This window comes from Bombyx mandarina, chromosome 10, assembly GCF_030267445.1.
Source record: "Bombyx mandarina strain Sakado chromosome 10, ASM3026744v2".
Lineage (NCBI taxonomy): Eukaryota > Metazoa > Arthropoda > Insecta > Lepidoptera > Bombycidae > Bombyx > Bombyx mandarina.
In genome coordinates this window covers 1189379-1213378 of record NC_143217.1, presented here as the reverse complement: position 1 = coordinate 1213378, position 24000 = coordinate 1189379, and the positions used below count along the sequence as shown (strand labels likewise).

Here is a 24000-nt window from a genome sequence, read left to right as displayed (position 1 = left end):
CTACCCGTGCTGACTGACTAGACGTCCTACCGCCAGTAAAAAACCAGTGAAACAGATACACAGACAAGCTTTCAAAATGCTAACGATAAGGTATTTTGAAATGCTTTTAAGCCACGTATCTGATGTTACAGCTGCCTGTACCTACATTGTACTTACAGATAATGATATACTATTTTCATATTAGAACATCCTACGTCTTTGGACCAAAACACGGCAAAAAGTCGACATTGATCTGATACCAGATAAAATAATTCCTATGTTATTTAATTTAGAATATCCCAACAATAGTTTATTTAATGTTCCATCAAAAATCGTCTAAAAGCACAACAATTTATCAATAAACGTTGGATAAACAATAACAAAAAGAAGCATTAGCATTTGAAGGTGATTTATGCTCTAGCCGTCAGTCCATTGATGAAACCTCAGTTTGTTTATCGAATGAAATGATAATAAAGATACAGTAATGGCGGAACCCACGCATCTCAAACTTTACTACTACCTAGCCGCCAATGTTGTTTTTAATTTAAAACGAATTTATCAATTTGTTAAATCCGACACAACAAAAGTTTAAAATTTACCTATTCAAATCATTGAATGTTTTTTTTTTATATAGCTTAGATGGGTGGACGAGCTCACAGCCCATCTGGTGTTAAGTGGTTACTGGAGCTCATAGACATCTACAATGTAAATGCGCCACCCACCTTGAGATATAAGTTCTAAGATCTCAGTATAGTTACAGCGGCTACCCCACCCTTCAAACCGAAACGCATTACTGCTTCACGGCAGAAATAGGCGGGGTGGTGGTACCTACCCGTGCGGACTCACAAGAGGTCCTACCACCAGTAACCAGTAAATAACCTAATTCCATAGCAAACAACAAAAATAATGGCTACAGGTTATGGGCTATGCGACTTTTCGCTTAAGACGCGACATTTAGCTTTGTAATTAAAGGTCCCTTTTATTTGCTATTAGCGACAACAGTTCGATAATCTTAAATGAACTTCAATTAAGTATACTCCATTCAAATAGCTAAAATAGTTTTGTGTTATGATATTTTTTGCTAATTTTTAACATTAAATAGCTCTCTTATAAAGTTGCAAAAATGTCGCTTAAGTTAAATAGAATTTCACTCCTCGATACAATTCTTAACGTAAAAACGAAATTACATTAAAAAATACTAGAACAAATACCCGATACCTCTTACAGTATCGAAATATGTACAATGCGAATATATTATTGCAATGTACATACCTATTTATTAATAACTATTATATGTAAGTATGTATGTATGTATATGTGGTTGTGTACATATGTATGTATATACTTTTTTTTCTGTGTATGTATTTGTAAATTAATATAAATTTCATTGCACCTACCACTATTCACTTTGCCCCTACCTTTGGTTGACTGGTAGAGAATGCCTTAGGCATTAAGTCCGCCAATGTAAATTTTACATGAAGTGTAATAAATAAATATATTATTGTTAGTTGGCTACATTTAGGAAGGTTTAAATGTACTCCGATGTCATACATTATGTGTAATTATGATAATTACGTAACACAGCACGGTAAGGTCCGTGCACGGGCATCGAACTCGCTTCCGTTCGACGCGCTGCCCGCCATTGATAATGATCTTTACACTTGTTTTATTAAAGATGCTCAACGTAGCGAAACAATTTGAAAATTTTCATCTTTAATCATAATTCTGATGGAATCGTTCGTACTATTTGAAATATGTAATTATACTAGCAAACGTTGTTTTCGGCGTCGATGCGCCACTTCGATAAAGCGGCACGACACGAGAACCCTCTCATCGTGGCCGCCGGTAACTACATTCCCGATCCTGCGGACAGAATGGAAAGCAGTGGACGTCGCCCCAAACACGTCATTTCGAATCCTCCCGATCCACTAACGGTGCTTTTAGGTACCTCAAGCACCGGTCATCGTTCTCGTCGAACCCGTCGCTTGAGACGAAGGGCTCGACGAGTAAATTAACCCTCAGACACAGCCCACTGAGTTTCTCGCCGGATCTTCTCAGTGGGTCGCGTTTCCGATCCGGTGGTAGATTCTGCGAAGCACGGCTCTTGCTAGGGTTCGTGTTAGCAACGTCATCAGGTTTGAGCCCCGTGAGCTCACCTACTAGTTAAGGCGACGCTGATATAGCCTCTCATGGCTATCAGGTTAGGTAGGAAAAAAAAATGTTTTGTCATATAAATTATTTCTAGGAAAGATAAATAACCTGGATACCGACTGCAGCGCCATCTGCGGGGCTGATTTGTAAATCTAAAACCATTCTAGAATCCATCTGAAGGTACACAGAAAAATTCATTAAAATCGGTCCAGCCGTTTAGGAGTTCAGTGATTCAACTTCAAAGATTAAGTATCGCATATTAGTTGATCTGTCATCACTGCCTTTTTTTTGCTTAGATGGGTGGACGAGCTCACAGCCCATCTGGTGTTAGGTAGTTACTGAGGCCCATAGACATCTACAACGTAAATGCGCTACCCACCTTGAAATATAGGTTCTAAAGACTCAAGTATAGTTACGGCGGCTGCCCCACCCTTCAAACCGAAACGTATTACTGCTTCACCGCAGAAATAGGCAGGGTGGTGATGTTCCGTGATAGCTACCCGCTACAGTACCCTTCCTTAACTACACCCCTGAACTGGCTTACTTAGCATCCAGCCTCCATCGGGGCCATATAAGTCATGATGGATTGACCGGAGCTCTGTGGTTCTTGTACCGCACGTTCTGTGAGAAGTTTTATTTGAGATTATCCCATCGTCTTCTTTTTCACTTAAAATTAAAGCGGAGTTTTTAGCTGAACTTTATTGAGCTATTTTCAGCTTTATCTACATTGTGTGCGTTGCTAAACAGCAACCAACACAGCTAAAAACAAAAACAGCATCAACAAACTGCGGTTTGTGTACATTCTCAGGATAGCGTGTGTCGATAATTATCTGAAGCTTCCATACGTTAGTGAATTGTTGTTCAAAATGAAATACTTTATCGTTTCTTAGTACCTACGAGATGACAAAAATGCAAAGGAAACAAATTAGTAACTTTTAATGTCTAAAAATACTGCGATTCTTATCATCATCATAACTGATGTCTTTATTGCGTATCGCAAAATAAAAGTAGAGTTTAGTGGAGTTACTAGAGTATCTCGTAAACTGAACCTACCTAATAATAGGTTTTATTTAGCTATACACATTATCAAATGCAGTGGGTTCGAATTTTCTAAATATTCTGTCATATTTCTGTTTGTTGGAATTAACGATCCAGAAAAAAAGAATGTTACGGTTATACTCCATTATTCAAAATTAGAACGACTTCACAATAATTACGTTCGCGCCATAATTTATAACCACGTACGGCTTCAGAGCTGTTTGGTTGCGATCTGTACCTGTCACTCGGGAGTATTAATTATGACTTTTGTTTTTTTAAATATTAATAAAGACTTTACCGTCTTAAGGCAGTTTAATTAATGTTCGAACTAAATTGATGTTTTAATTTTTTGTTAAGTTCAAATTTACAACAATTTGCTTTTTATTTTGAACTATGTATTTTCTTAGAGCAAAATGTGGCGAAATTAAGGCGAATTACAGTTTAGAGATGATGACATTTTGTAGTTGATTTTAATTTGAATAGAGGTATATTTATTTCTTATTACTAAGACAGCTGAACGAACTCACGAACCATCTGGTGTTAAGTGGCTACCAGAGTCCACAGACATCAACAATGTGAATGTCGTCACCCACCTTGATACATGGATTCTGGACTCGGTTCTATAGTACATCGGTTCCACCCTTCAAACTATAATAGGCAGAGCGGTAGTACCTACACGTGCGAACTCTCAAGACGCACTACCTTAAGGGCACAATAACTTTTAATGTACTTATCATATGAACTGAGAATCTTCTATCAACTTTGCAAAAAAGGACATAATTTATTTATCCTAAAACGTATTATTATTCGTATGCCTTTAAAGTACCTATTATTTATATGGCATAAAAACATAATTAATTTGAGTGGCAAGGTAGCCTGCCCACACGACTATTGCAACATTTCACCCACACGAACATCTAACGCGGCCTTCCTTCAAAAATCCGCTTAATGATTTATTATTATTATTAGGCATATAAATATGTATTCAAAATGTCCAATCAAATCAAAATACTGCTTAATTTAGTATATTCTTCGAGTTTTGCGAGTCTTAGACATATTTAAAACTGTTTGATTTATTATTTTGATTTCGCGTTTATTTGTAATTGTAATTATACTATTTCCACAATTTCGAATATTTTACAGTTACAGTCACGGACGCCAGTCGCAAAACTTGTTTTAATTACACTGCTTAGTTAAGTTCAGCCAAGTCCTGTTTCTATAGAAAACTTAGTAGTACTTAATTGTTATTATCTATATATTAATAAGTGAAACAAAAACTTTGTATCCCTTTTTACGAAAATTGCGCGGACGGAGGAGTATGAAATTTTCCACACTTATAGAGAATATAGAGAAGAAGTGCACAATGCTAATATGTTTTTAAAATAATGCATAAAAGACACATTAAATCAATAAAGAAAACATTACACACACTACCATGTATTTGACGCACACATGCATCCATACTATTTATTTATGGTCAAACTTTTGTTCTTGACGTCTGTGGTCAAATTGAGAATAGATTAAATGTTGTTCGTCTTTATTAATATTTTTTTAGTAGTTATTGTGATTATAGATATATATTATTGTGATTATATGACATATATTTGTGATTATAGAAGTATAAAATACAATTATAATAGTGTATAAACTGACAATTCCAATTAATTATAGTCGGACTTCGACTACTGCGGGACCTCTATTTTTTGTAAAGTAATTGTTCGTCAGTAAGACGTGCAGGTGTATTGATATCGGGGTGAGATTAAGGTAGTGGTTGTGCCGCGATGCAGTTCAAATAGCTAGGAATCGAGCCAGTTGCTTGCTATTAGCTAAAGATCCCACAATACCACCCAACAGTATCAAAGGGAGCAGTGGAGTGCCGCGATATACTCTCGCAAAAAAGTTTGCTGTCATGATGACATTGCTACACAACGTGAATGTGTGAAATCCACTTCCAAACTTGACATTTTAGGTAGGCTTGGCTTGGCTCTGCCCCTGGCATTGATGACGTCCATGAGCGACGGTAACCACTCACCATCAGGTGGGCCGTATGCTCGTCTGCCTATAAGGCAATAAAAAAAAAATAAAAAAAATATGACGATAGCAGGAGAATAATCTGTAAAACATAAATGTAAAATCCATCACTTCTTTTTATCAATATTCCCTTTTTATCGAGTTTCTGCAGGAATTAATATCAATGTTAAACATATTTATTAAAACACTGCCAATCGCTAAGTTAAGTCGCGAGTTCTTTTGCCCATCTAAAACAAAGTGATGGCGAATACAGTAAGCGTTATTACAACGTTAAAACGTTATTATAAAAAAGCGTACTGCACTAAGCAGCAAGGATAGGATGAGCGATACCGTTATAACGTCTTCTTCGATGCGATTTCATACGCACTCTAAGATCGTAAATAAACTTTGATTTGTCAACAGATTCCAATGCAAACATTGGTTCGGACACATTAAAATATAATATGTAGATATAAAGTATATTTACGATGTTATTCTATCTACGTACATGAAATATGCTAGAACCCTAGATTAAAAAAACCCACGCAGTTAAAATAAATATAAACACGTCCTTGTTTAATGATTGTGAAACAATCTATCGGAATTCATTAATTTAACACTTTATAGTGTAGGCGTATGGAGATTTGTAAAATATGTGGAAGTATTTATAAAAAGTACGTATGTACTTTATTCTAGTGTTACATTAATTGGGGTCGATCAATATTTGTATTAATCGATGTTGTAACATGATTTGTCTTATAGTTTTTCGAACCGTCTGTTTAGGGTTAAATTCAATCATAAAATTAAGTGCATAAGTTCAAAGGTTCGAAGCTATTTTTATATAAATTACATACTACTACGTATCTGTTTTTTGTCATTTCTTAGGATCGTGTTCCGTATGTGATAGGATAATATTAGAGGTGTGGGTCGGTGATAGCCGGGGTTGCAAAACCAGTAGTAGGATTATGGCTGATTTTCAACTGGAAAGTGTTATTGGATGTTCAAATGGCCTGAAACATGCCTATTTATTGTTATGACGTTACGACTTTGGATGTATTTGTGTAGAAAAAAATAATTCAAAACACATTAAACGGAGAGTAGTTAAGTGATTTAAAAAAAAAAAAACGTCAAAACGTGATTAATCTGTGTTTTCAGTTTCTTGGCTACTGCCACCAAACCGCGAGCATCCAATTAAGTACTACGTTTATACAAACGAACGAAGTCTAAACACCCCTCGAAACCGTTTAAGGCAAACTATTGTTATAACACTTGTTACTACTTCTTACCTACAAATTACATACGATAATGCCATCCCAATGAGTGACGTCTCACAAATGGCGTACTAACAACACTATACTTCAATCGTACCAGTTCTAAAACGTTGTAACTCCTATCTCCTCTTACTTACTGTTTGCCTTTCGGTCCTGTATTAACAATACGAGTTCTATAAATGACCGATGCGGGAGAGCTCAACACATCGCAGTCCATCTTTTTAGAACGACACAAATAACATTCTATATTTGTAAATTTATTCACTACCAACGAGAGAGCAGAGAGCACCTAGGCTTACGCGATCGTTATGCGATTCTCGCTCTTAAGGCGTGTTCATAAAGATAATATTTAGATCATCGGATTTGTATCGTTAGGTGTTCTGTTTGAATTGAATATGGACGTGAAGCGAAGGTACGTTTATGAGGCATCCATGCCGATGACCACATGCACCAGTGTTTGTAAATAGAATAGAGCGTACTATAAAACTGTTCTATATTTTTTAACATTTAAATTTTAAGTAATTAGCGACACATTCACTGTAAATACATTAAATTGAATTAATACTATATTAGTGCGATGTGCCTTTTATGTTTATTGTATGAGAATTTTTCGTCCATGAATTAAATAGGAAAATGTTTGTTTAGTTATAAGTTCAAAATATTATTATGTTTTTAAATGCATTTTATCATGCTGCCTCCAAGTAACAGACGTTCGGTTTCACAGAAAAATTAGCTTAGTCGTGTGAAAGCAGCGCTCAAAGGCATCCAAACGAGTGTGTTTGCTTATTTCATTACTCAGCTGGTTTGGGAAGTGAAAAATCACGCTTATCTGTACAGCAACACAAGGGAATGCTGGGCCGCGTCCGACATCTGTTCGTTGCACCCATAAAGATAACGAAAACGTACAAACGGGAACGCATTCCGTATCAGCACTTTGTCGTGAACGCTCCTGTACGAATTACGCGCGAAATTGTGTACGCGCGGCCATTTTGCATATTTTCGCGCGCGCTATGTGTTCCATTTTCGAAAGTACGGTGCGTACACCAAAACACACAGGCCGTTTTTTATTATTCGCTTTTCGAGATGTTGGTTTATTTTTGATCGCGTTGTCCTATTTAATCCGTTGTGCGAGTGTAGCGGGCGCCCCAATCAGTCTTGGCGGCAACCGTTGCTTTTGACGTCGTGTATTTTGTATTCATACAACTTTACGCATTCTAAATTAATTACTTATTCAAAATGATTAAATTTATAATATCTAAGATCAAGAAGGTTGTAAGTAGCATTAATAATTATTTTAATGTTTGTGAGATTGTGTTTGCTACAGACTTGTTTTTTTTTTGTTTCGTTATAGATTTATCCCGATCCTGAGTCTGAGAAGGCGATAATGGGGTCGGTGGTGTACTGCATCCATCACAAAGAAGGATGTCAGTGGTCAGACGAGCTCCGCAAACTGAAGGTGAGGCGAGACGGCAAATATTGTTATAATGATAAACTTATGTGGGTAAATAGATCGATCTATCATTGATCCGCTCATACATATGTATGTGTGAGTGTGTGTGAGTAACACGCACCCACTTACAGAAAACTGTTGTATATATCTGCTCGTGTCAAAGATTGTATTTACTTATTTTTATGTTTATTTTCTGTCTATTGGTTTGGTAAGAAATATGAAAATAGAATTCTTATAAAATAAATGTCTTAAAAGTAAATTCGATTTAAAAGTTAAGTAGACTTATCATCAAGAGCACTGGTGATGACATTTAATTTGAATTAAGTAAGAGGCTAATTGTATTCCTTCAAGCACTCAAGGGTACTCGAAGAATATTACCTCCAAATTTTGTTCTACCCACTAGTTCCGAGAAAAAACCGAGAGGCATAAAAAAATTGACAATTGACAATTTAAGTTGCAGGAAAAATAGTCCCTGGAAACAATGTGGTTTCAATTAGTACATACGAGTAACGCTGTTCTGGCGACGAGTTCCACTGTCACGGGATACGGGTTCCCCTTAAACTAATCCATAGACCATTTGCCGAGAAACTCATGTTCTCGAACATGGAAAAAGCTCATGTCTTTTCTAATATGCAGACCTTATAGTTATAACGAAAAAGGATGACTTAGGTTTTGTTAGTTTATAGAGGCTCAGGGGTATTGCGTCTATAAGCGACGTTGGACTCTCACCGTCAGTTGGGACATATGTTCTTCTGAGGCTATTCTTCTTCTGAGTCGGTCTCTTCATTGCTGAATGTCGTGTCTAATATGAAATTTTGACTACTCGATGCACAATGCCTCCCCACGTCTTCCTGTCCTCGGCGGTCTTTATAGCCTCGGTTATTGGTAGGCCGGTGAGCGTCTTTACTAGACCAGACCAGCGGGTAGGTGAGCGTCGGCGTGATCTTCTCCCGTCAACCTGACCAACTACCAGCAGCTTCTCTAAGTTATCGGGGCCTCTACGAGCGATGTACTCTACTACCTCTGAGGCTATTAAAAACATTTTCTTTCCCATTTAACGTGTACGTCTTCCACCAGGCACATCTAAATACTTGCAAGCACGACGCGGTGCTATGTGCCGCGCACTGCGGCGCCATGATACCGCGGGTGCTCATGCAGGACCACCTCCGCTACACGTGCCCGCGGCGCCGGGCCAACTGCGAGCACTGCCACACAGAGTTCTCGGGCAGCGCGCTCGAGGTCAGCACCCACCACACCTCTTTTGGTTTACTTTAGAAATCCAACTATGAATTTGTTACACATTTAAAGACATAACTAAAGATAAGTATAAGTAGTGGTAGGACGTGTTGTAAGTCCGCTCGGGTTGGTATCACCACCATGCCTATTTCTGCCGTGAAGGAATAATGCGTTTAGCTTCGAAGGGTGGGGCAACCGTTGTATTGTTATACTGAAAGATAGCACTCATGTTTTAAGGTAGGTGGTGGCATTGATGTTGTTGATGTCTGTGGACTGCGGTAACCACTCCGGAACCCATCAGATGTTCGTGAGCTCGTCCACTCAACTAAGCAATAAAAAAGGTTCGGGTTATAGGTCACGAACGGCAGAAATTTAGAGATTCCCGTTACTTCTAATTGAGGACGCCCTGAAGTTCTTACTGTTCACACTTCCCGTGATCAGTGTGCTTAGTGAGAATTTTTTAAAGTTCTCAATAGCGTAAAAGTTCGCTCATATTTGTATGGAATGGGATCGCTTTTGCCGCTGGGGGCGCTGTTCCAACTGCATACAAAAATGGGTTAACTTTTACGCTATCGAGAACGTTAAGAAACTCGCACTAAGCACACTGGTTGGACCTCTGAACGAACAGTTCATATTATTGATTAGTAAAACGTGACGGCTTCCAGGAGCACCAGGGTAACTGCGGCCACGAGCCCATCTACTGCGAGAACAAGTGCGGCGCCAAGGTGCAGCGCCGACACACGCAGCAGCATCTGCAGCAGCACTGCAGCAAGCGCCTCGTGCCGTGCAGACACTGCGGCCAGAAGTACACGCAGGTGAGGCCCACGCCGGACCACGTGTCTCACCTTAGTTGCTGCAATTAGCTTCGGAGCACGTCACGCTTATCACGTCGAACTCTCATCCATACGTTTACGTTGTTATAAAGACATTGTACTGACCACAAATGTTATGAATTAGGTTAGGTTAGGTTAGGTATACCAAAGATTCCTTTGGTCAATCGATATCTTTGCAATCTCATTATTCGAATCCAATGCCGAATTGTAATATGAATTGAGTGCATCCCACTATATGTTAGTTTCAATTCGAACGAAGTATTTTCTTTCGCTTTGCCAGTCGAAGACATAATGGTAACTGGTTTTGCGGTTTAAGCCCACTGAGTTTCTCGCCGGATCTTCTCAGTTGGTCGCGTTTCCGATCCGGTGGTAGATTCTGCGAAGCACTGCTCTTGCTAGGGTCAGTGTTAACATCACTCCGGTTTGAGCCCCGTGAGCTCACCTACTAGTTAAGGTTACGCTGAAATAGCCTCTCAAGGCTATCAGCAGTAGGGAAAAAAAGCGGTTTAATCTCGTGTCAACGTGACGTCCGGCCAATATTAACCTCGGTACGGTGTCGCTGTGCAGGACACGGTGTGCGCGCACGGCGAGGGCTGTGCCCGTGCGCCCGTGCCGTGCCCGCAGCGGTGCGCGGCGCCCGTGCCGCGGGACCTGCTCGACGCGCACCTGCGGGACCACTGCACGGCCGCCGCGCTGCCCTGCTCCTTCAGGGACGCCGGATGTAGATTTAAGGTAGGTACTGCCATACTTCAGTCGTTGTATTGTCAGTTAAAATAACAAGTGTGATGTTTCTATTTTGAACGTATTTATAATAAGGTCTCTATGATGGCATAAAAATCTTGAAAGTCTTCTATTTTTACCGTCACTACTTTTTACGGAAAGTATTTATGAAGAGCACGTTGTGGTATTTACACGTGTGCTATGTGCCTCGTGGGCTACTCTTATATTTTTCTCTTTTAAGCGATTTGATCGTTTAGATCAGCCTTTCCCAAAGTTGGCGATATCGCCCCCTTGTGGGCGCTGCAGGCTTAAAGGGGGGCGGTAAGAGACCCAGAAAAAAAATGGGGGCAATGTGTAAAGGCTATGTTGTAATTTCGTCTACGACCCTTAGACATCGACTGAGCTCTCGCTATAGTGGCTTTTAAGTAGGGGGAAAATGGGGGCGCTAAAGAATAATTTATTCTCAAAGTGTGCAGTAGACAAAATACGTTTGGGATCCCCTGGTTTAGATGTTGTAGGTTTCACGTTTAAGCTTCGTATATTTTCCTACAAGCCATAGGGTTGGGTGCGACAAGCCACTAATCGCTGTCCCCCGGCGTCGCAGGGCAGTCGGCAGGCGGTGGAGCGGCACACGGAGGAGAGCTGCGCGCAGCACCTGTGCCTGGTGTCGGCAGTCGCGGCGCGGCAGGCGCGGCAGCTGGACGCGCTGCGGGCGGCGGTCGCGCGCCTGTCGCTCAACTGCACCGGCGCGCTCGTCTGGCGGATCGCGGACTGGACCGCCAAGATGGCCGAGGCCAAGTGTAAGGACGGCGTCGAGCTGGTCTCCCCCGCCTTCTACACCAGCCAGTACGGGTACAAGTTACAGGTCTGCTCCGTTTGCTGTTCGACAAAAATCTAAACCGCGCTCACGATCATTTCAAGACAATCCTGAAACTGCTGCTTGATGAATTATTTTCATTTACTCATTACTTAAACATCCCTAGGTCGCCCTAAGAAATTTTAAAACATTTTTCATTTCCTGAATAAAATCATTGCCAACACTAAAATATCGATCACAGCGTCAAAAGCCCTTTGTTTGTAAACAAAGATCGCGGCGCAATCATTAATAGCCGGGTGAGTAACCGCAGGCGCCTCCGAGACTGAATTAGCCTCGGTTAGTCACCGCGAAACTAAACTGTCAACTTAATCATGTCACGGTTTGACAACTAATGTCTATTGTAAAAATATATCTTAGATATCGTTATAAAGGGTTTTTTAATTCTGTTGTATTACATTAATGAGTCTTTGTAATTACTTTTTGGTGGGGCGTCGTACTTTGCAGTGCCAAAAATATCAGTAAAATTTCAACTCAATAAAATGACGCGCGAATCCACAGCAAATAAAAAAACAGTCATAAATATTAGTTGCTGGACTCATAAAGAAAATTAACTACGCACAAATATAAATATCTGAATTAATAGATAAATAGCTCGTAGTTTCAGCCTCAACCAAAATAATTTTTTAATTTATTTAATTTCAGGCGTCGCTCTTCCTTAACGGCAATGGAGCTGGAGAGTCCACCCACATGTCGGTTTACATCAAGATACTGCCCGGAGAGTACGACGCTTTGCTCCGCTGGCCATTCGCCCACACTGTCTCCTTCACTCTCTTCGACCAGAGCTCCAGCCCGGACCGAGCCTGCAACATTGTGGAGTCATTTGTACCGGATCCAACGTGGAAGAACTTCCAGCGACCCTCGAAAGAGCCAGACGCATTAGGATTTGGTTTCCCAAGGTTTGTATCCCACGAAATGCTCAAGAAAAGGAATTTCGTCAAAGATGATATTATGTTTTTGAGGGTCAAAGTTGACCCGAGTAAAATCGTTGCTGTTTAAATTAAAATAGTCCTATTTTTAGTTCTTGACAACACTGCCATTTTTTCACTGTCTATGACATCTAATTCGATTTTGACAAACTAGATTTCATGTCATTAAAATTGTATTTTATGGAGGGTATGTAGAGATTCTACCCTCCCAAATAGTTGAATGATTTGTATAATTTTTGGTAGCAACTTAAGATTTAAGTAGAAATTTAAGTAATAACAACGGCGCGCAAGTTTTGAACAAGTCATGATTAGCATAAGTAATTTAAAAGTCATCGTTTTTAAGTGTAAATATTAATATCTTAGCATTTACAGTATTTTGTATATAATATCATAATATTCTTGTAAATATTAGGAAGTTAAGAAGCGCATATGCAGCATTGTTATTCTTTCACTAAAGATCTCTTGTGTTTCATTGCCGATTGGAAAATGTGACTAATGTTTTGAAAGGTATAAAACTTTTTTGCTGCGAGAAAATATCATGAAAAATATGAACAACCTGTTGAAGTCTATGCAACTCTAACAATATGGATAATAAAGAAGTTTTAAGATAAACGAGACTGGTAATATTAAAGCGGAATATAAACATTTAAAAAGCAGAAGAAAGTAAATAAATACTTAGTATATTTTTGTGTTAATTTTTTACCTGCAAGAATTTTAATGATTTTATCTGACCTAAAGTCGATAAAACTACCTGTTTAGATCAAATATTATATGCCGCCAGTAGATTTTTTTTAAAATAAATAATACACAAATTTTTATAGGACACTGCAAAAATTTTGTGTAAAATTAAATAAGCATGTTCTGTAGCATTTTTGTAGGCCTTAAGTGAGTTATGTCAAAGGCTTTTTGAAAAATTCTCAGAACCAACATTTTCATTAGATATTTTAAAATTTAAAACATGTTCTTGTTTTTGGTAAACCATATCATGATGGAGTCTAAAACTGATTGTTGGCCATTTTAAGTCTGAAGAGAAATAAAATATTGTTAATTTGCTATTTTGTTTTTGGTTGTACCATTGTTTCAAATATAGACGTCCTATTATTAGGACATATGGTATGTGAACTTAAAGGAAAATGGCAAAATTCAAGTCTAAATATTATGTCACTCATAAACTTCAATGAAATTTTGTATTTTTCAAACAGTTGTATTGAGTTCAAGTTACATCGGCAGATCTTTGTAAATAAATAAACATAATGTTTAAATTGTTGATATATTATACCTATAATAATTTTTTGCACAAAGTTATACTTAATGTAAACTGTACATATTATAGATATTTGCAACGAAGTGTTTCCATATTCTTAAAAGCTGGAGTTAGACCAAAGTATAGATATAGCTTTGCGATTGGATACTAATGAATACAAGGTCTTAGGTATACTAAACTAACAGTGCGTAAAATGTTTTTGTCTTTGTTAAAAGATGGATGGTGGTGTATAGCAGGTAGTCATTACTAAGTTCATAAAGATTCATAAAGCAACAATTTTGTTCAAGGGTACTGATAACTAATGAGCCGTCGTTTGTTATAAACTCGTAACCACGACGCTGTTTATAAGCTTTATCAGCCATAGAGGTATTATATGCTTCTAAGTCACGGACACTTGATACAATGGAATTAAAGACTGACGTCATTTAAGGGGAATGATTGGCACCGAGAATTAGGTATCTGCTTATTTAATCAAATAAAAAAATCTCATAATATGTAATAAATGATTTATTCTTTTGTTTTGAAGCACGGTGCAGTATGTATACAAAGACCTAATTGTATATTGTACATGAGCGAAGCATATCAACTTGTATCTACATTAAGCAGCTAAAGCTGCGTAACATAAGATTGTGTGTAAGGTTTATTTGCTTTTAAAACATGTTTTCTTTTAGTTGATAAAGTTTTATTTTTAAATTTGGAATGATTTGGATACGCGAGGAATTCTTCTTGACACGTCAGCAGATTAAAATGTCATACTTGACAATTTGTTCAATAAAAACTAATAGCATTGGAAACTGAAACTTGTGTATTCATAATAATTATCAATTCTCGTTTATTTAAATTAAGATTTTTATATTATCTGTGTGTCTAATGTTTTGGATTAGGATCTCTATGAAACGCTTTCTTTTGTAAAATTATCTCAACCGTAAATGTGACATTCCAGTTAAAAACATTATAAATTAAGTTTGATTCGTAATAATCATTGATGGCCATAACTAACTACTAGTAATATACATACATAATTGTGAACAACAGAAGTATATGGGGTTTTTTGTAGTAATTATTTTACATAAATTTCCTTAAATACAAGTTTAATTCTTTTGATGGAACATACATTTAAAGGAATCTTACTTTAAAAGAAATGGTCGTTTGGGGTTTATAACATACTAGACCAATCACCTTTTGAAAACATGGAAAATGATTAACATCCCTGTGCTTCTGTTTGAAAATACATGACTGAATTCTAAGTTCATTGACCGTTTGTTTGTATCTTTGATTAAATAATCCTTAATTTATGTAGGTACATAATTATATTAAATTTCAATATTTCTTTGATAGCTAAAAATATAAATTAATATTTTATAGTTTATTAATTGAAGCTGCCTATCTAGATTATAATCTAGGCTAAGTGCATTTAAATTTAATAAGTACCTTATAGTGACATATATAAGACTAACAGAGCAATTAATTAGGTTCGTAGTTTGCGTCTTCTACTTTTTTACATTTAAGTGAAGAATTGTAAATCTTGGTTTTCAGAAGGAAATATATTTTTTTCTTATGAATTTTTTATTTTATTTCTATACAAAGCAATTATAAGGGATTGTTAAAACTATATTATATTGACAGAAAATAACACCAATATGGAAGTGTTAATGTAGGGATCAGGTAGTAGTAGCAACCCGCTCGGCGGTGTATCGCCTTCCGACCCGTCAGGCTGGTTCTGGCTCAGCGGGGTATCCCGGAACACCAGCGGCACCGCCCGGGCGGCCTGGTAGGGCCGCCGTACCGCGGGGACCGACGTCGTAGGTCTTATGACAAAACCTAACAAATACTATTTAGGTAGCTACAATTTTAGACAAGTAGCAAACTCGCTACATTATTTTTTACATATTTATCTAGCCATGAATTTGGCTAATCAACCTACTGCTTCTTTTGAGCAGGAAAAAAATATGACATTTATTAATTTGGAATCCGTTCCAAGTAATTTAAATTAAATCCTAAGACAACAGAGTTTACCTCTTGCAGTAAACATGATTTATTTGGACACAACCCATCAACAAATAATGTTTCTTTGAAAACAACTGTGATCAACCTGGTGCATCAGAACTTACAAGGTTTGATGGGTAAAGAACTTGAAATTGATTTGTTCCTAGATTTTAATAAAGTCAATGTTCTATGTGTAACTGAACATTGGCTTAAAAAATATGAATTAAATTGTAATTTTAAAAATCACCAGGTTGTGAGTTCCTTCTGCAGAGAGAATGCTATACGAGGTGGCTCACTGATCATTGTTAATAAAGATTATAAATGTAAGGAACGTAGAGACATTGTGAGCCTCTCTGTGGAACGGATTATTGAAATGGCCTGTGTAGAGCTTGAGCGATTCATTGTTGTAAGTGTGTACAGACCTCCTGATGCGTTATATGATTCTTTTGAAAATATTTTGGAAAATGTATTGCTAAAGCTTTCTGTCTCTAATAAACAAATTTTTGTATGTGGTGATTATAATATCAATCTTTTAGAAAACACAAATACTACTATCAGATTCAGAACATTGTTAAAGTCATATAACCTCCCAAACTTATTTCTAGAGCCTACTAGGACAACGACCACATCGGCAACATGTTTAGATAACATATTTACAAATGTAACACCGATTAACAAAAAAATTATTAATCAATTAACATCAGACCATAGTGGACAATTTGTGTCTTTTGAATCTATTATGAATTCTAAAGATAAAAATACTCTTGTGATTGTTCCTATTAATAAAAAACGAATTGAGAAGTTTAGAAATAATATTAAGCAAGAACATTCAGAAATTATTTATAACAAAAACCCAAATTTATCATACCAGAATATGTTTGAGAGAATTAATATGGTCTTTACTGATGTATTTATTCCTAAAACTGTAACATTAAAAAACAAAACGGTGTTCAGCGAGTGGGCCACCACCGGAGTGTACAAAAGTAGAAAAAAATTGTATGATCTTTACTCTGAAAAAGCTTATAATAATGATGAAACATTTCATCAATATGTCAGGAACTATTCCAAACTATTTAGAAAAGTTTGTTTAGCGGCAAAATCTTTACATTTAAGTGATTTAATCAAAAATGCCCCTGACAAGATAAAGATGACTTGGAACATCATTGGTAGAGAAAGTGGAAAAGTCAGAAATAGCCATCAAGAATTCTCGTTAAAAATAGACGATAAATTGGTAACTAGTCATGAAGATGTGGCTAATGCTTTTGAAAAGTTTTTCTCTGACATTCCAGTTTCAACTACCACATCTCTAAATTCATCCCCCACAGCAGCTGAAATATTATTGCATAACCATGTCAAGAAATGCAATGAAATTTTTAAATTTAAGAAAATTAATTCTAACAATATAATAAAAAGTTTTAATAGCCTTAATGTAAAAAATACAGCTGACTTGTGGGGAATATCAGTAAAGGTTTTGAAGTCTGTAATAGACATTATTGCTTCTCATCTTGTTAGTATTTTTAATGATTGTATTAAGTGTGGTGTATTTCCTGACTTAATGAAACATAGTAAAGTGATTCCTCTTTTTAAATCTGGTAGTACTGATGACCCCTCTAACTATAGACCTATTTCAGTACTCCCTACGTTGAGTAAAATCTTTGAAAAAATTATTTTGACACAACTTTTAGAACATTTTAATTCAAATAACCTGCTTCATAATAAACAATTCGGGTTTACAAGGGGTCGCTCTACAACTGATGCAGGTGCTTATCTAATCAAAAATATATTTCAATCTTGGGAGGAATCGCATGATTGTCTTGGAATTTTCTGTGACTTATCCAAAGCATTTGACTGTGTTGAACATGAAACATTGGTGAGGAAACTACATCACTATGGTATTAGGGATGGTGCATTGGAACTTATTACTTCCTATTTATCAGGAAGGATACAAACAGTAGATGTGAAAGGAAATAGATCTTCAGGCACCACGTTGAAAATGGGTGTACCTCAGGGTTCCATTTTGGGTCCTTTTTTATTTCTAATATATATAAACGATTTGCCTAGTTTTATTGAGTCCCGACATGAGGTCGTATTATTCGCAGATGATACATCTTTATTATTCAAAATTAAACGACAATTACAAGTCTATGACGAAGTGAATGATGCGATTTCGTGTGTGGTTCATTGGTTCCGTATCAATAACCTATTATTGAATAGTAAGAAAACGAAATGTATTAAATTTACTTTAAAATGTATTAAATCATCTTTAAATGTGAGACAAGTAGATAGTAATGTAATTGTTTCTGAGGAATCATTGGAGCTTGTTGAGTCAACCGTATTTCTTGGTATAACAGTGGACTCCAAACTGCAGTGGGGACCTTATATTCATAAATTGGCGAGTAAGCTTAGCTCTGCAGCATACGCAGTAAAAAAAATTAGAACGTTAACAAATGCGGACACGGCTCGTTTAGTTTACTTTAGTTACTTCCACAGTGTCATGTCCTATGGCATTTTGCTATGGGGCAATGCGGCCGATGTAGAAATGATATTTATTCTGCAGAAAAGAGCTATACGTGCTATTTATAACATGCACTCAAGGGAATCCCTGAGGGAAAAATTTAAAGAAATTAAAGTTCTCACTATGCCATCCCAGTACATCTTTGAAAATTTGATGTATGTTCGTAAACATATTGAGGAGTTTCCTAAGATGTCGGACATACATAATAGAAATACTAGGAACAAACACAAGCTTGTTGTGCCGATGAGTAGGTTACATAAGATACGAAATTCATTCGGGTGTTTGTCTGTGCGCCTGTACAACAAAATCCCACAAGATGTTCAGAACCTACATATACATAGATTTAAGAAAACTGTTAAAGAACATCTGTGCAATAAAGCTTACTATAAAGTCAATGATTATCTAGAAGATTGCACAAAGTGGGAATGAGTTGCTCGCTCCGGGAATTTCAATATTGTAAAATTGTTATGTTATAATTACTTATTGTAATATGAATATTTAAAAAAAAAAAAATTTAAATAAAAATAAAAATCTAATATTTAAAAAAAAAAAAACATGCCCGCTGAGTTTCTTGCCAATTCTTCTCAGGACGGAGGCTAATTCTTGTGAATTGGCGGTAATTCTTTTGACGTTCAACAAGTATGTACTTTCATTTATGTTGAATAAAACTTTTTTGATTTGATTTGATTTGATTTGACTATCGCCTCGACGACCCGTCGGTCGGGGGTCGTCGGGATGTCGCCGCGTGTCTGGTTGTAGTGTTGACCGCGGGAACCTCCCTACTCTGACCGGGTTCTGACCCCAGACGGAGATCGGACGTCGAGTGTAAGAACGCAGGAGAGTCATTTAGTGCGGTACGGTCCTAAAATTACTTGGGCCCGCGGTCTCGCATTCGCGGACCAGCCCCACATACCCCGCCGGGGATCTCGTAGGAGGTTCGGCCTCCGGCCCGAAAAAATAATAATAAAGGGGTCAGGTAATAGCAGGGGTAGGCAATACCTCGGATTTTTAAGCGGAACCGATCTGGAAGCGTCAGAACACTACATTTATAAAGTGGCACCACACTATAAATCTCTTATACCTAATGGCCACCGCTAATTACACAGGTATGCAATGAAATCCTCCTTAAAATTTTTTTAAGGAAAATTTTTTTTAACGATTTAAATGTTCTGAATCTATCCCCCGATTTTTTCCATCACGTCTAGATTTTTTGATATGTTTTTTTTTCAAACCTTTATGGAACTCAAACTACTTATGGAGTATTTGTGCTGATTTAAAAGTCGTCGCTATACTCACCGGATTACAATGAGGGTACACAAAGTTTTGCTGTTTTCTTTGTGAGTGGGAGTCGCGCAAGATAAAAACTTTAAATCCTGGGCTTAAAAATGTGTCTCAGAAACCTTTGGTGCCAAGTGACAAAATTTTTCTGCCACCACACATAAAGTTGGGACTCAAGAAAAACTATATCTAAAATCAATATCAATCAATAATTTCAATATCTAAAAACCAAAATTCCTCGAATCAGTGACGCAATATTGAAGGAAGAAATTTTTGTAGGTCAAGAGATAGTACGTAAGCTAATGAAAGATGAAAATTTTAATTCGAAGTTGAGCGAAGCAGAAAAAAGAGCTTGGGTGGCTTTTGTGGAAGTTTGTCATAATTTTCTTGGGAACAGAAAAAGTGAGAACTACTGAAAAAAAATTTCGGGAGCTTCTTTAGCTTTAGGATGCAATATGTCACTCAAGATTCATTTTTCCGACTCTCATTTAGATCTCTTTCCTGAAAATCTTGGAACCGTATCAGATGAACATGGTGAAAGGTTTCATCAGGATATCATGCACATTGAAAAACGCTACAGTGGGAAATGGTCAGCAGCAATGCTTGCTGATTTCTGTTGGTCAATTCGCTGAGAAACTCCAATAGAAACGATGACAAATAAAAAAACCACAAAATAAATCTTCTCACCATATAATGAAATAACTGACCGATATTTATATAATATTGTTTGTTAATTAAATAAATACTAGAGGTCCCGCAGTAGTCGAAATTCGACTATAATTAATTGAAATTGTAAGTTTGTACACTATTATGATTGTATTTTATACTTCTATTATCACAAATTTCGCCAAGGCTACACTATAAAAAAATATTAATAAAGACAAACAATATTTAATCTATTCTCAATTTGACCAGACGCCAAGAACAAAAGTTTGACAATAAATAGTATGCATGCGTGTTGCGTCAATTACATGGTATGTAGTGTGTATAATGTTTTCTTTATTGTTTTAATGTACCTTTTATGCATTATTTTAAAAAAATATTAGCATTGTGCACTTCTTCTCTGATAGGGTGGACTAGCGGCTATAGCAATTAATTAAAACGTAAATTAAATACTTGAAAACATTGAGTTGACTTGTATAAGAGAAAATATAATTCAGAATGACACCGCACATCAAAAGTAAAAGGAACTTAATACAAATTCAAATATAGTGCATCATAGACAATTATACGTGGACAGCATCACGACCTTCCAACATTCTCTATAAGTGTGGAAAATTTCATACTCCTCCGTTTGCGCAATTTTCGTAAAAAGGGATACAACGTTTTTGCTTCACGTATTAATATATAGATTATATGGGAAATTTACGTGTGGTAACTAATTGTATGTCAGATTCCGTGTTTGAAGCACAAAATATAATGAATTCATGTATGAATAAAAAAAGTAGAAAAAATTTTTTTTTTTGTAGACCTGTGTTTACTACATATCGCACCCAGGCGACGGGACAAGGCAGCCGCCGTCGCCCAAAATTTATCTTGTCGGGTCCTCAACATCCGCTCTCGGTGCTTTTAGGTCTTTAAGCAGTGGTCATTGTCTTCGTCGAATTCATCGATTACTGACGCGTTGACGAACTGAGCTGAAGAGTTCGACGCGCGAGCTAGTCCATAGACACAGCCCACTTAATTTCTCGCCGGATCTTCTCAGTGGGTCGCGGTTCCGATCCGGCGGTACATTCTGCGAAGCACTGCTTTTGTTAGGGCTGGTGTTAGCATATTCTTCCAGGTTGAGCCCATGAGCTCACCTAATGGACCGCGCGTAGTTGAATAGCCCCGTAGGCTACCGAAGATTAGGCAGTGAAAAATAAAAACTGTTGAGATTTAAGGTTTCGGTCTAAAACAACAGGTTATCAATTGTTTAATATAATAAGATCAACTCTAAATGCATGCAATTTTAAATATCTAAATAGAATAAAAACAAGATTACAATAAGTGTTTTTAATCTTATTACCATTTTTTGATTTTTACCAACCACTTTGTTACAAAATCATTTAAAAAAATTAAGAACTTAATTACTACACTTAAAACTATGTATTTTGAGAGCTCCCTGATTGACTGAAGGTTGAACTATTTAAATTGAGTGATGGTGCTGTCTTTTTCGTTTTCTGTAAAACAAAAAGTTTATTATTTGTTACAAAACTGCTGCAAGTACATATAAGAATAATTGCACTCAGATCTTCAATTTTAAAGCCCACCCAAATAACCTTGCTAAGCATCTAACGGACAACCAAATGACAAGAAGAAGACTCAGAAGAAGTGTCTTCAGATCTACTAGATCCAGTGTAGATTCACTGATATGGACATTGTGCATGCACTGCCTATCAAATTATTTTTGTCAAAACTACAGTCGAAAGTCTAAAGACAGCTTACTGTAATTTACTGTATAAAACAAATAAAAAAAATAAAAAAATCTTCAATACCGAATTTAAATTTAACAATGATATTGATAAGACCAAGCTTACAACCTCCAAATTACCGTAGTTACTAAAACTTAGGTTAGCAGAACTCACTGCACACATAGTTTTAGTTTTGGTAACACACATCATCGTCACAACAATGTGATTTGCCCTTCTACTAGGACACGAGAATGAAGTCTAGAACAGAAATCCAAGGATCCTCCAGAGTGGAATGCATAAATGTGTCACGGAAAAGATGGTCCAAAGGATGGTACATACTTTCCGAGATATTCATAAAAAGGACCAAGTGGAGATGAAAATACAGAAGGATGTGTGTAGAGGAAAGTATATTACAATTTGTCCCATGTTCTTACCATTTGCATCCTTAGGAGGTTGTCCATAGCAGCAGGTAGAAGAGGTTTCACTGAGTTTATTTCCATCATTGTTAAATGATCTAATCTGCCATAGCCACCTGAAAATGTCAATTATAAATGTTTTGAATTTAACTTATGACTGAGTAAGTCACATTCTATATTTTTTTCTTATCTTAATTTAGGCATACCATTCTGGTGTTAAGTTGTTACCGAAGACCACATATCATCATTATAGGCTTCCTGTCCATGCAGGTTTACAATATCATCAGTTACAATAAAATTAAATATAAAATCCTCTGAATTCAAAAATCTTAAAAATGTAAGTTAAAAGTACTTATAGTAAAGTATTTTAAAGGAATCATTACAAACCTCCAGTTTTCATCAATGCATCCATTGATGTTCGTAACTTAGACATTCTTATATCCCAGATATCTTTGATAATAGTCTTTATTTCTGGTGCATTGGGAACATCTTCGGCAGCTGAACCAAGTATCAGTTTGGCTTCCACCATATAGTGCTCATTTGGCATCTTTGTGAAGAACCTGGTAGTTTGATAATTTTAGGAAGATTTAATGTGAAAACGTTGACTACTACAACTACTTGCTTTAACTTGCTGATAATTCTCATACGTCATTTAATGATAGATTTTATATTTACACATCCTTTCATGAGTACTGGCAAAGATATATTTATTGACCAATGACATTCAAGTTTTTTAATCATGTTACAATTTGAGATTTATTAACAGGTAGACCACTAATAGTTATTGTTTAGTATCATAGTGTTAGAATGGATGGCTCTAGAAGGTATTTATAACATAAACCATAATAATAAAATATACTTTTTGATTTAAAATTAAGACATTTAAGTTGTTTATACAAAATATTAAATTGTATCTGGAATAAACTGGACCACCTAGAAAGATCAAAGTTTTAAAACTGGTGTGTTTTGTAAAAAACCAAATTTATTAAATATATTGACAAACCTGGAACGCTTCTCCTCTTCTTTAATATTCTCCAAAACTTCCACGTCCATCCAGTCAGGAGGTATAACATGGCACTTTTGTTTCTGCTTTAGCATGATAGCCAGCCAGAGTGGTACGTTCACAGGTAAACCAGCACGAAACGGACCAAATTCACCGCATATCAAGTATATTTTATCATGGGTAAAGTTTGGTGTTATACTGATTATCCGATTCTCACCAATAAACTCGATTTCATAAGGTTCCATTATTATTATGGTTTTAATAATTTTTAATCATTTAATATTATGCATATGTTTAATCAATTTACATTCATTTTGGTTACAAATTTAGGAATAATACCTACATAAAGCATGTTTATATTTAGTCTTGCTTAGAAGAGCTTAATTGTTTGACTTTGACACACAAATATTAAGTGCTCTATGCTTTGACATACTGACATAGTGATGCGGACTTTTTGGCGGTAAGTGACCACCATTTTACTGAGATTATATTTTATCCCAGTTGATTAATGTCCTAAATTAATTATCTTCATTTCATTTCACTCCATATTATCATTTTTCATAACAATAAGAATATAAATTAAAATAAGACATGACCTAAAAGTCTTAGTTACCGGGTCAGAAAATCCCTTAAAAAAAGAAAAATTGGCGGGAA

At 36.4% G+C, this 24000-nt stretch overlaps 2 protein-coding genes across 6 annotated transcripts in view; one reads left to right on the top strand and one right to left on the bottom strand.

Annotated features, from left to right (window-relative positions):
- Positions 1-15317, top strand: part of Traf4 (TNF receptor associated factor 4) — a 137367-nt gene extending 122050 nt beyond the window's left edge. For 3 of the 5 annotated variants that reach the window (XM_089730109.1, XM_028172592.2, XM_028172591.2), the window contains 6 exons: positions 7801-7905; positions 8977-9138; positions 9801-9950; positions 10536-10700; positions 11293-11553; positions 12208-15317. In XM_089730109.1, coding sequence (XP_089586235.1) covers positions 7801-7905; positions 8977-9138; positions 9801-9950; positions 10536-10700; positions 11293-11553; positions 12208-12561 — 1197 coding nt within the window. In that variant the 3' untranslated portion in view covers positions 12562-15317. Of the gene's footprint in view, positions 1-7172; positions 7484-7547; positions 7722-7800; positions 7906-8976; positions 9139-9800; positions 9951-10535; positions 10701-11292; positions 11554-12207 lie in introns of those variants that run through there. The other 2 variants (XM_089730111.1, XM_089730110.1) reach the window with 2 other exon arrangements.
- A 4893-nt stretch (positions 15318-20210) lies between these two features.
- Positions 20211-23721, bottom strand: Psf2 (DNA replication complex GINS protein PSF2-like protein). The gene is made up of 4 exons (XM_028172549.2): positions 23347-23721; positions 22731-22903; positions 22362-22459; positions 20211-21696 (listed from the first exon to the last, which is right to left on the bottom strand). The coding sequence occupies exons 1-4, from the start codon at positions 23589-23591 to the stop codon at positions 21619-21621; spliced, it is 594 nt and encodes a 197-aa protein (XP_028028350.1). The 5' UTR covers positions 23592-23721; the 3' UTR covers positions 20211-21618.
- Positions 23722-24000: the final 279 nt, after the last annotated feature.